Source organism: Syngnathoides biaculeatus, chromosome 11, assembly GCF_019802595.1.
Source record: "Syngnathoides biaculeatus isolate LvHL_M chromosome 11, ASM1980259v1, whole genome shotgun sequence".
Classification (NCBI taxonomy): Eukaryota; Metazoa; Chordata; class Actinopteri; order Syngnathiformes; family Syngnathidae; genus Syngnathoides; species Syngnathoides biaculeatus.
Window position 1 is genome coordinate 18,945,212 of NC_084650.1, and position 16,423 is coordinate 18,961,634.

At 39.5% G+C, this 16,423-nt stretch overlaps 1 protein-coding gene across 8 annotated transcripts in view; it reads right to left on the reverse strand.

Annotated features, from left to right (window-relative positions):
• Positions 1-16,423, reverse strand: part of il1rapl2 (interleukin 1 receptor accessory protein-like 2) — a 338,297-nt gene that overhangs the window by 28,526 nt on the left and 293,348 nt on the right. For all 8 annotated transcript variants that reach the window (XM_061834273.1, XM_061834271.1, XM_061834272.1 and 5 more), the window contains one exon: positions 3,468-3,600. In XM_061834273.1, the coding sequence (XP_061690257.1) occupies positions 3,468-3,600 (133 nt within the window). The remainder of the gene's footprint in view (positions 1-3,467; positions 3,601-16,423) is intronic.

Consider the following 16,423-nt stretch of genomic DNA (forward strand, 5'->3'; position numbering starts at 1 on the left):
GGTCCGGGTTTGAACCCGGGACCACAGAACTGTGAGGCCAACGCTTTACCAGCTGATCCACCCTGCCGCCTCCAACAATATCAAAGCCAAAAGCAATTGACCAAAACATACCAGAGTGCAATATTAGTAGCTTGGCATGCAAAAAAAAACAGTTGTATAAGAAATTAGAATCTTTCAATTTACAGAAAGTCTTCTCTTTGAATAGTGACATCGTCCTTTGATACACCTCTGATTGTAATCGTTTTTTGTCGTTTTTGTCAATGAGACTCATCTGATTAGATTTTGTTCGAACCAACATTACAGCAAATATGTGTGCTTACGTGAGTGGAACAGACACTGTATGTTGCATTTTTAATCTGGCTTTAGCGATTTATGGAAAATACATTGTTGTAAAAATAACCATGAAGTTGTCATTTTCATTATTAATCATGAAGCCTTCTTAAAACAGTGGATTTTGACAACAGGTTAATCCTTCCACTAAAATAAATTTGAACCAAGGTAAGGAAGGCAATTACTGTACTTTGACATCCTAACTTGCCATGGAAGCTTTTGGGAAATAGGAGGAAAATGGATTACCTGTAGAAAGCTCATGCAGGCACGAGGAGAACATACAAACTCCAAACAGGTGAGGCCGGACTTCAACCCGAGTCTTCAGAACTTTGAGGCAGATGTGCTAACCAGTCAACCATTGTGCTGCCAAAGCACATCTACTATATTGTAACAATGCGCTACTGTATTATGGATTGCAATGTCGCCATAATTTCACAGTACATCTACCTTAATTTATTTGAATACAATTCCATTATTTTATGTTAATTTAGCAGTGAATGTAATTCATTTTGAATGCACATTACTGTATTTTGAACAAGAGTATGTTGCCATATTTAAACTAAGTGTTGGTAATTTATTTTAACACTATATTAATGGATTCTGTTATGTTACACAATCATAAAATAACTGTGTTATGGTAATTTGACAGGATATACCAGAATGTTACGGTTCATTCAGAGAGTAATAATAGAAGAATATTATTTTTTATTGCCGTGAAAACTTGCAGGGGAATTTTTCCTCTGCATTTAAGCCATCACAGTTGTGGAAATAACAAACACACTGGAGCAGGGGGCTGCTTAAGCATCCAGGGTATCGGCGCCTTTCTCAAAGATACTATAGCCGTGGGTTCTCAGAAATTACAGTTATTTGCTGTTATTGTGAAATGAATAATTTAACTGTTCATTTACCTGCAAGGAATGACTAACAATATTTTACATTTTTTACAAAATACATTAACATACTCTTTTAAATGCACTGGAAATCAAGACTACATTGAACCTTGAAAAAAAACAACCCTAATATGATGGATTAAACAGACCATAGAGAGTGAACATTGTGTCCAAAAATAATTTCCATTTATCACTTAAACTGCAGGTGACAAGGTCTGTTAATTCCAGAATTGGCTGCTGTCTGTTACTGCATTTGTGGCGTAATGCAGAAAGAGAATGGTACACACCTATTACCGTTTCACAGATATACAATATAATTAGATGTGGCTCCGGTGCTTACATGGCTGCCATGTTGAATGTAAGAAAGAGTGAGAGAGCGCCATGGTGACAGTGTTAAGTCTGAGATATACGGAACAAGTCTCTGGAGTCTGGAACATGCTATGTTTGGTACAGTAACAATTTTTTGTCAAGCCATTTGCCGTTGGCAGTGGATTTGGAACTAGGAAGCACATTAAATCCTCGCACCTCAGGAGAGAGTCTCGGCTACAAGGAGTAGGTCAACAATGGTATCTTGGCCAAGCACACTGGCGTGGTAAATTTGGATTAAATGTGAAACTTTCTGAATTTTTCAAGCTTTTTTTTTTTTTAGATTTATTTACAACATAGTTCGACTGCACTGGGAGTTTTAGGCCATGAAAAAAAACTACAAACCAGAATTTCATCCTGAACATGAATACGGGGGCATATGGACTCAAATAAACGTGCTGCAATGTAAACGACAATTGGCTATATCGGATGACCGCTGGCCCTTATTAGTCCCTTCCTATTGAGATTCCACTGTAATTACTTTGTCTACTTTCATATCATATTGATATAATTTGTTTCTTTAATATAGTCTCAATTGTCTAACTGTATTTTCAATATTTGTGACTGTATTTTTTATATTTGTGTATGTGTGTGGGCCTGAGTGTCGTCAAGCTTTGTTGCAATGTATATATTGATGATGAGTCCGGGTTATCTGCGATTGGCTGGCCACCACTTCAGCTGCGATAGGTTCCAGCACGCCCATGACTCTGGTGAGGATAAGTTGGACAGAAAATGGATGGATGGATGGATGGATGGATGGATGATGGATGGATGCAAGTCATGGTTATCAACTTATCTCCCCAAAAGGTTCAAACTATACTGCTCCTGGAACAGGAAGTTGAAACATCACTACATGAAACTCGCGATAGGGCTAAACTTGCGATACAAATGCAATGTCAGATTTGGAACAGTAGATGATTGGATCATTTATAGCCAGAGGACTAGATCAAGAGATGAAGAACTCATCAGGCAAAGGTTAATGAAATACCACAGGGGATGATTAGTTTCAAATTTAAATACTCATTGCTTTTTTCTTCACTACTATCCTGAATTTCTGAGGCCAATCATTGGCTTAGTAGTGATTCCATTCTCAAATACAAGGCCCTAGGTATAAGGCATGGGTTATAAAGTATGAAACATCGGAGTTGACCTTGACAATATGAAAAGAAGTATTTTCACTCAGGGTAAAACGCCAATACGAAATCCTGCGTTTGGCTGGCAACCACCCCAGGGTGTACCCCCCCGCCCATTGTCAGTTCGTCTACACACACAAACAAACACTTTGATGTCAAAATAACTCTTGAGAAGTCGAAACTCAGGAACGTGTGACTTGACACTGGACTCAACTGGGAATTTCAATTTGGATTTGCCTGTCACTACTTGCGACTTGACTCGGGACTTGAGGTCAAAGACTTGCAAAGCAATGACTTCTTCCCACCTCTGGTTTCTAATCATTAACGTTCATGTACTGTACCTACCGTAGCTATCTGCTTATCAACAACAACTACAAAAAAAAAAAAAAAACAGAATTGCTACTGAAACAGGGAAGGAAGCAAAAAGACAGAAATCATTCATCTGTCTTCAAATACAGGAATGTTTTTGACCTCTGTAAGCATTCCAACATGAAAATTGATATCAGCAATTACCGATCATGAATTATTATTATTCCCCTGTGGTGTGGTTCATTTGATTAAAAATGAACAGGCTGAAGGATTTTGGCCCAGTGTGACAGGAACTCCAGTGTGACTTGGTTGTGGTGAAACAGCTTGAAACTGTTGATTTGCAAAGACATCTTCCATGTTGTCAAAAATGATCACTTTGCCCTATTTGTTGAAACGTCTGCAATATGACATTTCCGTGAGCGATCATGATTGCAATTACCTGACATCGCTTTCTTTAATATGTCCTGCAAGTTCTTCAACAAACTTCTCTCCTTTCATCCAATAGATGATAGGTCGCCTGTTTTCTCCGCTGTAGCCGAAAAATGCCTTGCAGTCCAGACTGAGAGGCATGCCTGCAGCACACAACAAACACTATCTTATCACTATGAAGAGAAGGACCTGATTTGTAATATAATTACAATCTAATCATTACTTAACGAACTTGGAGCACAAGTTTGAAATGTGGTAGACCTGGAAAAGTTTTACAAAGCGGTGAATAACAAACAAACAAGAAATTGATCTAAAGGTAATTCAGCACTGGTTTTTCTTCTTATTCATCACCACACAATGGAAAGGATCCATATCAGCTGTCAAAGGAAAAAGGCAGAAACATTTTAAACATTTTGTGAATGTCAACAGAAGAAGGCTAGTAAAAAAAAAAAAAAAAAAAAAAAAAAACAACCAGTCAATCTTGTGATGTGAATAGACAAAAATAGGGTAATTTAAAAAAATGTGTTTTATATATAAGTATCAAACATACAACATATGCATAGCTCAGGGACAGTTATGAAAAGGGAAAAAATGTTTCATAAACTTGAAAAAAATGGCAATATGTTTTGGTCATTGTGCGTTTGGAAGGCCCATTTGTGCTCAAGCTTTAACTTCCTGGCTGGGGTCTTGAAATGTTGCTTCAGTACTTCCCCGTGTTTTCATCACGATGCCGTCCGTTTTGAGACTTGAACAAGCCCACAACATGATGTATTTCACAGTAGGAATGGTGTTGGATTAAGGTTTATGCATTTGCAAAATTAAACTTTAAATTCTTCTTCTGATGCTTACATTTTTGTATTTGTAATTGATACTGGGTGTTCATTTATACTGTTGTTGGTGTATCTTTTTTTATACTGCATTGTTAGGTGCAATGGGACGCCTCAATGTGATTTTGCACTATAAAAAATAAAAATTGCCCTTTCAGCAAGTCGATACAGTCCATACAGTTTATAGATCCACAGTGATCTGTAATTTGCTCGTGTAAATGAAAACACTGATTCATAATATTATTGAATTTTTTTTCGTTATCTTTGTTGTGCCATTTCAGCTTGCTCATATAATAAAAAAAAATTTCACAGAGATACATTATTGTATCCATTTTCCATCCCACCTTTCTTCACTAGGGTTGGAGGCTTGCTGGAAGGTACAAGCTATGTTTGGGCGAGAAACCGGGTCCACCCCGAACTGGTCACCAGCCAATCACAGGGCACATAAAAACCAACAACTATTTGCACTTGCTGTTGCAATAGATAGTTTTCAACTAATCTACTGTATAGGTTTTTGGAATGTGGAAGGAAGTAGTACCAGGTGAAAACCCAAGCAGGCACGGTGAGAACATGCAAACTCCATGCAGGCAAGGCCAGATTTGTACCTGGACCCACAGAACTGTGAGGCAGATGAGCTAATCAGTCATTCAACATGATGCCAGTTAATAATCGATGAATGCGACTAGTTACCCAAAAAAAGGGAAAACGTTGAATTGTTGTTATTTATAGCTTATTAGTTCAACGGATATATTGGACCGGCACTCTTGAGTTCAATTCCCTGGACTATGGATTCACACCCAAAGACAAGTACCCGGGTATGTACCTGGCTATACAATACAATTATTGTCATTCTAGAAAGCTATTTTGGGACCATACAGCTTCATATATGATTGAAAAACGCAATACCATTTTGATAGGACAGTGATTATAGTGGGTCTGTGTGTGTGTGTGTGTATGTGTGTCTTGGTGTGTGTTCACATGTAGGCTATCATAATTGATTAGCACCCAGAGGATGCGTGTTTTCAGAATGTCCTGTTGATTGAAATCATATCCTTTTGTTTCCTCGTGTGTGTGTGTGTTTGTTTAAAATGGTTGTGTGTTGCGTGTTTGTCCAATCAAAACTTCAACCTCAGAAATTTGAAGTGATGTTTTTTTTTTTTCAGTGGCTGCAACGAAAGGCCGTTTGAAAGTTTAATGAAAGGATGCCGCTGTGAGTGCTCTCGTTAATGTTAGCGAGGCATCATAAAGCAAGCTGGCGCATCATCATTTCACACTGCTGCCGATTGGATCATCACAATGACACGTCCACCTTGTCTGCGTGCATGGGTGACGCTGTAATGAGTTTTCCTTATCAGGACGGTGCATTTTTTTAAAAAGCCAAGTCACACAACACTGCAGTCAAAAAGAATTTAGTCTCTGTACCTTTAGTTATGCATGACTGACTTGTCAGTTCTCTTTAATGGAGCCCCGATGAAACGCGCACATAAAGAGGCACCTGAATGTGAGCATCATTGCAGACCTGCGCTACACCTAATGCCGCAATCCGAGCTTGAGGAAGTGCTCGTTATCAGACATTCACATCTGTTTCCTTCTGCTCGCAAAGTTGCGAGCGTCCAGCTTCATCGTCAGACTTTCGCTGCACTTTTGAGTTGCGAGCAGTCATCAAAATGTAGCTAATATGTCCTTAGTTTGTTTATTTTGATGTGTTTACCACTGTTATTGTTGGCGTTATTTTTTTTTACCAGTCAACTGGAAGATAACCTTACACGAAATGTGGAAGTGCTGAGTGTATCCTTGGGTTGCAATCACATGATAATCACCGCCATGTCAAGCTAAGTGTTGCAGACGACATCACCATGGCAACGTTCACAGACCCACGTGTAAGCGGCGAGCGGCGGATGTTTTCTGCCTATTTTAATTCAACTCGATGATGTCGCCAAAGCTAGATATGTACAGAAGATCAAACTCTGTGAAGATATCGATCCGTATACTCTCCACAACGACGTACTTTCAAAGGATCTGAAAGACTTCCCTGAAGTAGAATATCCGGACACAGGAAATAAACATGCTTATCGCTTACAAAATGATCAGAACAGAGTTTCAAAAAACCATTTGCCTTGTGTACTCGAGCTTCGTTCAGATCTGCACGTCGTATATTTGCAAGCCACTTTTGTTGCCGTTTTTTTCGATGACTCCATTATATCTTCTTCATGCAATCTAATCTTTGGAACACGGAAAAAAATCGCTTCCCAATGTCTCTGTTTCCGCGATTTCCACATCCATAGACGAAACAAAAATCTGGCATGATGACGATGGACAGCTGACTGCTTGTCTGCAACAATGGCGGTCAAGTGCACGGATGAACAAGCGTGACATCACGTACAACCCAGCCGTAGAGTCCATTGCAGCCAGCATGTTAATGCAAAACATCTTTGTGATTCTGAGGGTAGAAATATCTGGGATATTTTACAGACAAGAATGATTTTGATTCAGTTCCTAGTCAGTGACAGAGCGACTGTGAGTGGTTGTCTCTATGTGTGCCCTGTGATTGACTGGGAAAATGACAAGATGTAATCTGCCCGATGTCAGATGGGATAGGCTCCAGCTCCCCGTGCCTCTGAACAGGATAAGTGGTACAGAAAAGAGAGAAATACTGTAATGTGAGCTAACACAATGGACCATTTGAAAACTTGCACCATTAGAATGCAGTTTACACAAATGTGTACTTGCTTTTGCTTCTAGCGATCTTTTGTGTTTAAAGGTCACGGCAGCCGGTATGGACCCATCCATTTTTTTCACCACAAAACATGATTTTGACGAATATGGCTTTTTGTAACTCCCGCCATGAAAATCCTCTCGAGTGATTTATTTTCGAGAAGAAACAAGAAGTGACATACGGGGCAGGAGCGCCCTCCAGCCGACTCGTTTGTTTCTATTAGTTTTACCTGCGGGAATGTAGCTCGTTGTTCCTACGTGTTAGCCAAAATGCCGGCTTGTTGCATTGCCGGATATTGCTCGAACACTCAGGAGGATGGATTTACACTTCATAAGTTTCCAAGAGACCTGGTTCGTCGTGAAAAATGGATTGCACGGGTGCCAATGACGAGAGCTTTGTGGGTCCCAAACGACAGGTAGGTGTGTATATAGCTACTAAAAAAAAATAATAGTTTGGGGCGGACCGTCTCTCTTAACGTAAAAAAAGATCCGCGTACGTATGACAGGGATGCTAAACGTGTCGATGTGCACGTCAGACGGCTGCCGCGTCGGCTCGCCGGTGAAAGCTCTGAACAACGCTGCTGGCAATGACGCACGAAGATGCGTGCTGCGACAACGCCATAAAGCGGCCCGGCTTGGCGCCGTGATAAGGCACCCCAGCTGGCTCGGCCTCCTGGCCTTGTCGACAAGGCCGAGCCGGTCGCCGACGTTGTCGGCTGGGGTGGCTCGTCGCAGTGCCGGGCCGCGATGGCTCATCCCCGCCGTGGAAGTGGATCGGATGGGGAGGCGGTTTGGCCGTGATCCGCGCATCTTCTGAATATGGCTCGAAACAATAGGGTAATATTGCCCCCGTAACTTCACTGGTTGTGAGATGTTTTCTTCCTTGGAAAGAGCTTCCGTGTCAGAAGGGGCGTGTTTGTCTCCCACAGTTGGGGCCACAGCATATTTTCAAATGCAAATGTCCAGGGTGACGTCATGGACAGGAGATGCAGCCAATATGGCGACTGTTTGGACATCAGATGACACTTCCGCAACTTTGCGCATGGATGACACGCTCTCCGCTTATATTTATTTTTTTGTATAGATATTGAAATGAATAATGTTATATGCATTTTTCATTACAATATCTATTTTAGAATGTTTATAGGGATGACACTTGACCTTTAAGGCATCATGAACAATTAAGTTCTTGGTTGATTCTCACTAATGATGATAGAAATCTACATCTGAATGAAGGCTGAACTCACCATTAGGTGAGAAGCGTTTCACCATTCTCACTGACAACCGCAGCTGAGTTCAGTTTCACGTTTGCAATTAGGCTAACGTGGATTTTTTCAGAACCCTCAAAAGCACCTGGAGAACACGTAACCACACACGACCTTGCTGTGAGGCATTGGCACACAATGTCATCCAATTTCCTTTTCTTTCACTTAACTTGTGATTCAGCCCCCTCCCACTTCACGGCGACCTACTTATCACCAAGATGAACATTAAATAAAGGCAATTGAATCTTCCTTTTTTTCCCCAAGAAATTCAGAACTGTCAAGGGGTCTTCGAAGAAGTGTGTGGAGACGTGTATGTTTTAATTAGCCATCTCAATAGAAATCGATAGTAGAATTTATACTTGAGTTTTTTTCCGGTGTGATTTGACAAGAAAAATTAATTTGACATTTTGGCTCATGGCAGGGCTACACAAGGCACGAGGATGGTAGATAAGGTGCTGAATAATAATGTGGAGACCGCCTTAGTCATGATCGGTAGCAGCAAACTCCATTTTCCATCGCTCATTAAAATATCATTCACACTGCCAGCCTTCCCAGTTAACATGGATGTTTGACTTGTGGAGCCGTCAATGGTATTGAATGTGTCTTACCGTCTCGGGTGAGCTGGAGTGTATCCTAGCTGACTATAGGCAAGAGGTGGGCACATTTACGCAAACAATCATTTACACTCACACTTATGTTCAATTAGTCTACAATTAATGTAACATGTATTTCCTTGCATGGATATTCCTACCTTGAACTTGTTTCACTTAATTACTTGGGTTATTCGCTATTTTTATTTTTTTCCCCCAATTGACTGTACATTCAGCAAAATGAAATTGTCCATTCCAGATTAGCAGTTAAATCCTACAGTCTTTCTAAATGGATGGATTACTTACATAATAAATCCGGTGAGGCAATTAAGAGTAAGAATTACAGTAGCAATAATGACATTCATCAAAAGAGCAGCTAAACAACTGTCTTTACAAGGATAATAACTTTCTGCATTTGATCTTATTAAATTAAAAAAGTAATGATTTAAGTAATATTAGTGTGCATTTAGCTTGTTTTGTGACACATTTGTTTGTATTCATGAATTCCACTTCCAGACAGTCACACCCCAGAAGCAAGAGTTGCTAATCTGAGTTAGCATGAGCTAGTAAAGTAAATAAATGCAGAAATAAATAGATACATAAATAATTCTAAAATAAATACAAAAAAGACTTGGCTCTTTTTTTTTTTTAAACCTCGCTGATTTTTTGAAAATTAGAACCCCACTATTGGCCATCACTAATTATTTTCAACTTTTTATATATATATATATATATATATATATATATATATATATTAAAGATATAAGATATTGGTAGTGTTTAAGGCAAGTAAGTACCAGTTACTTTACGCTTACTCTATGTTCCTTATTGTCGTTCCATTGGGTCATGAAGGTACTGTAATACGGCAGGACCTCGTTTATTTTTTGCGTAGTTCTCAAAGATGCTAACGGACTGTAGATGTGCACGTTAACTAGTGTTTGACATTCAAGTCCGGACTGCTATGAGGGTTAACAATCACGTGCTCTTCTGCTATTCTATTCTATGCTATTCTGCATTTGCCTCTGTGTTTAGTGATTTAAAGTGTGTGCGCGCGCATGTGTGTCACTGTCTGTGTGTGTGTGTGTGTGTGTTGTTTTGAGAAAAGCTGAGCTTTGGGTCTTGGGCTCCACGGGCCCACATGACAACACTTTTCCTTCCATTTACAACCTGCCTCCAACAAATGATTTCATGTTAAAACCTTTCTTCTTCTCTTATCCTCAAACACTTCAGTATTAAATCCTTTTTGTGTACATGGCAGTGACACCTTTCCGAAATCACATCATTTTTTGCCGACCGCAGCTTTCAGAATTGTCAGTGGTAATCCTTTTTTAACTTTTTAGGAACAAGTTTTTTTTTTTAAGTTGTCGCTCCATATATGTCATGGAGTGACTGGGCTATTTTTGTACATCTTGCCAAATCACATTTCTTCTATGCACAGTATGTTCTGTTTCTTACCTGAAATTTTTACCTAGTTTTGCTCAGTGGCGGGGCGAGTGGCTCTGGAGTATAAACTATGAATTACTTGAATTATTTACATTCAGGTTACGATAGAATGATTAATAAAGTGACCATTGCTCATACTATAATTACAAGACTATTGTGGTTTTCCTTTGCTCATGGCTGAATTAGCTGGTGCCTATCCCAGCTGTCAATGGCAGGAGGCGGGGTACACCCTGAACTGGTTGCCACCCAATCGCAGGGCACATGGAGACAAACAACAGTCGCACTCACAATCACACCTAGGGGCAATTTAGAGTGTCCAATTAATGTTGCAAGTTTTTGGGATGTGGGAGGAAACCGGAGTGCCCGGAGGAATCCCACGCGGGCACGGGGAGAACATGCAAACTCCACACAGGTGGGTTCGGGATTGAACCCGGGACATCAGAACTGTGAGGCCAACGCTTTACCAAAATACTAGGAAATCGTCTAAAACTGATTGCCCCTGGTGTTGTATATTTCAGAATTCGACCGACATTTTACATGAAAACGACCATGGAAGGCAAGAGTAACCAAATACTACCTTTGGGTATTTTGAGATTAAGCCACACCCATTTCCAAAATATAAAGAAATTATACTTTAAACACAATTCATCATCTTTCTAGGCCATTATCTTGGTGTGGGAAGGTGTTCAGATATCCAATAATATTTGGCAGTACAGTATTGTTGGAGTGATATGATTTAATAAATATGTGATGGAGAATGATTTCTGCAAATATTAAAGCATTTCTTTCGAGCAGGAAATGAAGCTGCCACAAAGCAGGAAAAGGAGATTTGACTGTATTACCCGCGGCGTCTGTCATCGATTTGATCAATTTCCACAGACGTTCATCCTTTTTAGTCTTTGGAAGCACAAATCTTCAAAACCTGAGGTGATTTTTTAATATCTCTCCCAGGAAAGACAATCAAATCTTACTCTTTGCCCATATTTGGCATTTTCCCAGCAGCTCTAATTAAAAAAGTTCCATGCTGCTCTACACCTATTCTGGACATTTGATTGGCTAGGGGACTGGCCTCGTTAAGAAGTGTTTTAAATTAACAGATGAAATTAGAAAGGAGATTAGTGGCGATATGCTTGACAAGGTTAATTAAATGACCAGTCAGAAGGGCTTTGTTCAATCGAAACTGACAGTTTAAGAGCAGCTCGAGCAGTCGGAGCTTTTTGCTCTGCTCTAACTTTCAAGTCTTTATTGCAAAAGTAAGAGTAAGGTGATATTTCTAAAAATCATTCCCAACGCAATAAAATAAAACAACACTATAGGCTTCCAATGTATGTGATGACTGGTTTGTTGTTTGTAACTTGACCTGTTTGGGCAGTATCGACCCAACCTTGAAGAAAGCATTTTTATCATCTCACAAATCTTTCTGTCCAAGCTTCGGTGGCTACTGGCGCAGTTTAGGTCTGGCAAGGACAAAATTGCTCAGAATCCTTTGATAGCAATGAACTACTATGGCTAAATTTCTTTTAAAAAATGCTCGTCAACTGGCTGCTTCAGTACTTGCCTCACAATCCAACGGAGCCCCTAAGGGGACATTTGAGAAAAAAAAAAAAAAAAAAAAAAAACGAACTGTTTTCTCATTGTAATCAGAAACTTTCTCATTCTAATGAGTACGTTTTTCATTGGAATGAATAACTAGTCCATTTCATGTGTGCATGTATAAAAGACCCTTATCCCTTATTCAGGAAGTTACTGCTAGCAGGTAAATAAGCTACGACTACCTGAACGCAGAAAGCTACCGCTGGCAGGTAAATAAGCTACGACTTATAGGTAGCCGTTTCTCAACACTCTCATTGCAATGAATAACTTATCCATGAGTATTTTACTCATAACAATGAGAAAGTTACTCATTACAATGACAAACCATTTTTTTTTCTAAATGTCCCTTTAGGGGCTCCGTACAATCCAACCACTGATGTATTATTCTTTTTTTTTTTTTTTTTTAAAGCAGCAAATGACCTTTGTCCTCTTCGGCTTCCCGTTCTCATTTCCTCGTTACTGTACTCATTTTCAACACCACTGCACAGGAACACCCATCTTGTACTGCACTTTAAAAAAGTAAAAACCTACCTTGAGAAATACTGCTTCTGTTTTATGTTCACATTGCATACTTTGACTCTGAAGTTTTTTTAGCCTGTGTGGAAAATCAACACGGACACAGTGTGCCGTCCTTCAGTCAACCAAAATCCTCTGCTCAAAAAATTGATTTCAAAGTCAAACACGGCAAGAACTGAGAGACATTGCTTTTACCGTAAAAATTCTCCCCCCACCTAATCTAATATTTTTTACTTCAAAATTTACCTTCACATTTTTAGCTGTAGTCTTGTAGTCATTAGAGATTTACTCATCATACTGCAACTCATGTTAACGGGAAGATCCGAAAGATTTGGCGTAGTGATAAAAGCACGTTAAATGTGCTACCAGCATTTGATTCTTCTTTTTCTTTCGGCTTGTCCCGTTAGGGGTCGCCACAGTGTGTCATCTTTTTCCATCTAAGCCTCTCTCGTGCATCCCTTTCTCTAACACCCACTGTCCTCATGTCCTCCCTCACAACATCCATCAACCTTTTCTCTGGTTTTCCTCTCGCTTTTTTGCCTGGCAGATCCATCTTCAGCAACCTTCCATCAATATACTCACTCTCTCGTCTCTGAACATGTCCAAACCATCGAATTCTGCTCTCTCTAAGTCTATCAAATGCTACCAGGATTTGATTGCAAAAGTAAAATAAATATCAAAAAATGACAATCTAAAAGTTCACAACAAATTCACTTTTCACCTTTCACCAGACACAACAACACAATTTCAAATAAAGTCTGATGCTTACTTTATAACACCAAACTAGAGTGCACTTATAGGCCTAACTCACAAACTTTTTTTCATTTGAGGCGACATTAAATCATCCGACTCTCCAAAACCAAGTCCTGAAGGACTCAGCTGTGGAATCTTCCAAATATATTTTGAAATAAAACTAAAATATGAGCCATTCATACAGCAGATCAATATTGGTCTCAATCTAGTTTGCACAAAAAAATTCCACAACCTGAAAGTCAAAATTGCCAAAAGCTGGGCAACTGCTGTCCATTATCGACTGTAACTCTCAGACTGATTAACGCCACCAAAGTTGCGTGCTCTAATCTTTCCGATCGCAGGAATTTGCAAGACATTTGGAGAACTGGGAGGAAAACAAACAGCAGAGCTGTACAGTTTTATGATGTAATAACTACTGACATGTAGACTTGCAACATATGTCAAGGCTGTGCAGTTGCTTTCGGTGTTGTGGGCGGTGCATGGCAGATATCCAACCTCGCACCGCCTCGCTCGCTCACATCAATTCATTATTTCTTCCAGACGCGCGCACACACACACATCGAGGTTCGATTGATTTTTAAAGGGGAGCCCTGCCTAACAAAAATCAATTTTTGACTCCATAGGATTGTTATCTTGCAGGGAAAATCACCCTTTGTGAAAGAGAGTGAATGAGAGGATGACGGCGTGACAAATAATTGGACACTGATGGCGATGTGATCATTACGGAGGGCCAAACAGCAAGAACTAATGAAAGCGGAAGAATTACCGGTTCTGAAAATAACTTTGAGGAGAAAATAACTATTACTTTATTGGTGGTGATTCAGAATGATTATGATTTTCAAGTGATCCATAAGGGAAAGTCTAAAAAGAAGAATTTGAAAAAAATCTCCCAAGAGCCATTAACTTCCAGGAATGAAGTGATGTTTTGTTAGTTACCGAACGAGAACTAAAATGTCGTTTAAATGATTGAGAAATGTGATGTATTTTACCTTCTTAAGTGTTTTCTTCCATTTGTGCACTTTAGGTTTACAGAAGATGTAGAGTGGATACCTCAAATGGCCGTTTAGAATGCCACTTTTCTAAAAATGCTCTTTATTTTTAAACTTGCACTTTAAAAAAAAACATTTCTTAGATACTCAGAGGCAAAATAAATGTACAAAATAAATTCATATTAAATACAGGTGTAACAATTCTTTATACATTATACACAGTACATTGATGTATCGATTTATATCCCTATGATCTATTTGAATCGATCTGTGCTCTGCAAGTTAACATGAAGAGAGTTTAAATTGTTTTCACATGTAATCAATCAATTGTATCGATAGTCGGAAATAACGCAGGCGTGTGTCCGTTTTTAGCACTACTAATGATACAGACGATGAGGGTTACCCAATTAATTTTCCTTGTCTGTGATGGCACAGGGGATCGTGATAGCATCAGTATAGTTTTTTTCCTTGGCGCTATTTGAGTGGGCTTGTGTTCGAAGCAAACCACGGCATTTCATCATTTTCATTTATTTAAAATTAAATATCTTCATTGTCACTATGTTTGGTAGTTATTTGGCATTTTTTTCCGTCACTTAAATGGATTTCATCACAGACATTTTTTAAATTATAAATCAGTGTACGGCTGAATAAAAAAATACAAATAAATAAACACTAAAAAAATTAAACAAAATTAAAAAAATAAATGAAATTAAAATTAAATGTAATTAAAAAAACCTCTTGAGACAGTTTAAAACCCAACAAAGAGCAATGGCCAAAATTTTGTGATCACTAGACACTTTGTAAATCATTTACGCCCCAAACCAAACCTTGAATGTAGATTCTCAAACTCCAACTTGGAAAGGTCTGATGCACACCACTCCAAGTTATCTGACAATTTGAAAGGGAATACTGACGTGGCGGCTAACCATTTTTTCGGGACGTGAATGAGGCGATAGAACGAGGTGAAAGGAAGACAGTGGAAACGTTTGCGATAGGGCCGCCGGTAGACGCAAGAGAGACAGATGGAAATAAAGTGAGATAGAAGCCGACACCGCGCAGGGACAGAAGGAGAACGACACTGAGATAAATGCTATGGGGCTAAGACCGAGACAGACAGGAGTGGGGGTGGGGGATTGGGGGGGTGGAGGGGGGTGGGGGCAGAAAATATGCCACCTTATCTTCACCCGCTTTTCACTGCCAAACTCTCACTGGTACCTTTTACACCGCGCGTGTGTGAATGCGTGTGTTATTTTCCTCTTCGATGTACTTCAGGGAACGATGACAGAGGGTGAGGATGGAGAAGAATTTGTCCTGAGGGACTAGCAACAGACATTACTCGAGAAATAAGCTTAAGTGACCCCGGAAAAATAAAGTGCTTATTCTGTAGCCGGGAGAATAATCTGTTCTCAACCTTTCTGACACATGTTAAAAAAAAAAGAAAAGAAAGGAAATACTTTGCCTGCTAGCAACTGGCCAACCCGCTAGACGTAGCATGTGTTAGACAAACTGTTGTTGCTAATTTTCTGAATTTGGTTGAAACAAGATTAATTTTCATTGAAAAGGTTTACCATGCACAGAAATCTAATCCAGAAAGTTCTGTTCCAAAATTACACACTGGACAGCTATATTAATTTTAAAAAAAGTTAACTCTAAGATACCAAAAAGTGCTAAGGGTGGCAACTTACAAGTTTCTGAAATGGTGAGCCACTTCTTTATCAATTATCTTGCTTCCAACCTTTTATTCAATGGGACAATCAGTTAAAGATGCTCATATAAAATGAAAACGCTCTCTAAGAGCTATTGAGAAGGCGCAAACATATGGCACGCTGATGAAGAGGTGTCGTTGCTGACGTAACTCATTACACCATAACTCAGACACATACAACACTACTGTTGTGTTTGTTGTTGTGTCTCACGACGCAAACATTGTATTGTGATGTATACTATATCTTTGGGGCAAAACCTTTCGATAATATTGCCTCATAAGTTACCCCACAAGTCCCAGCCCAGCTGTTCTCCTGCCTTCATCCACCCAACAATGTACTTTAAAAACATTCTGCACTGTATTTTGTATAATGTCCCAAATGTGATTATCGTAATTCCCGGCCTATAAGCCGCAACTTTTTTCACACGCTTTGAACTCTGCGGCTTATGTGGTGATGCGGCTAATTTGTCCATTTTTCTAACGGCCGCAAGGGAGCACTCAAGCGGAAAAGGTAAGAGTGAGACCAGTGGAATATATGTGCTGAGGAAATGACTTTTACCCGTATGTTTT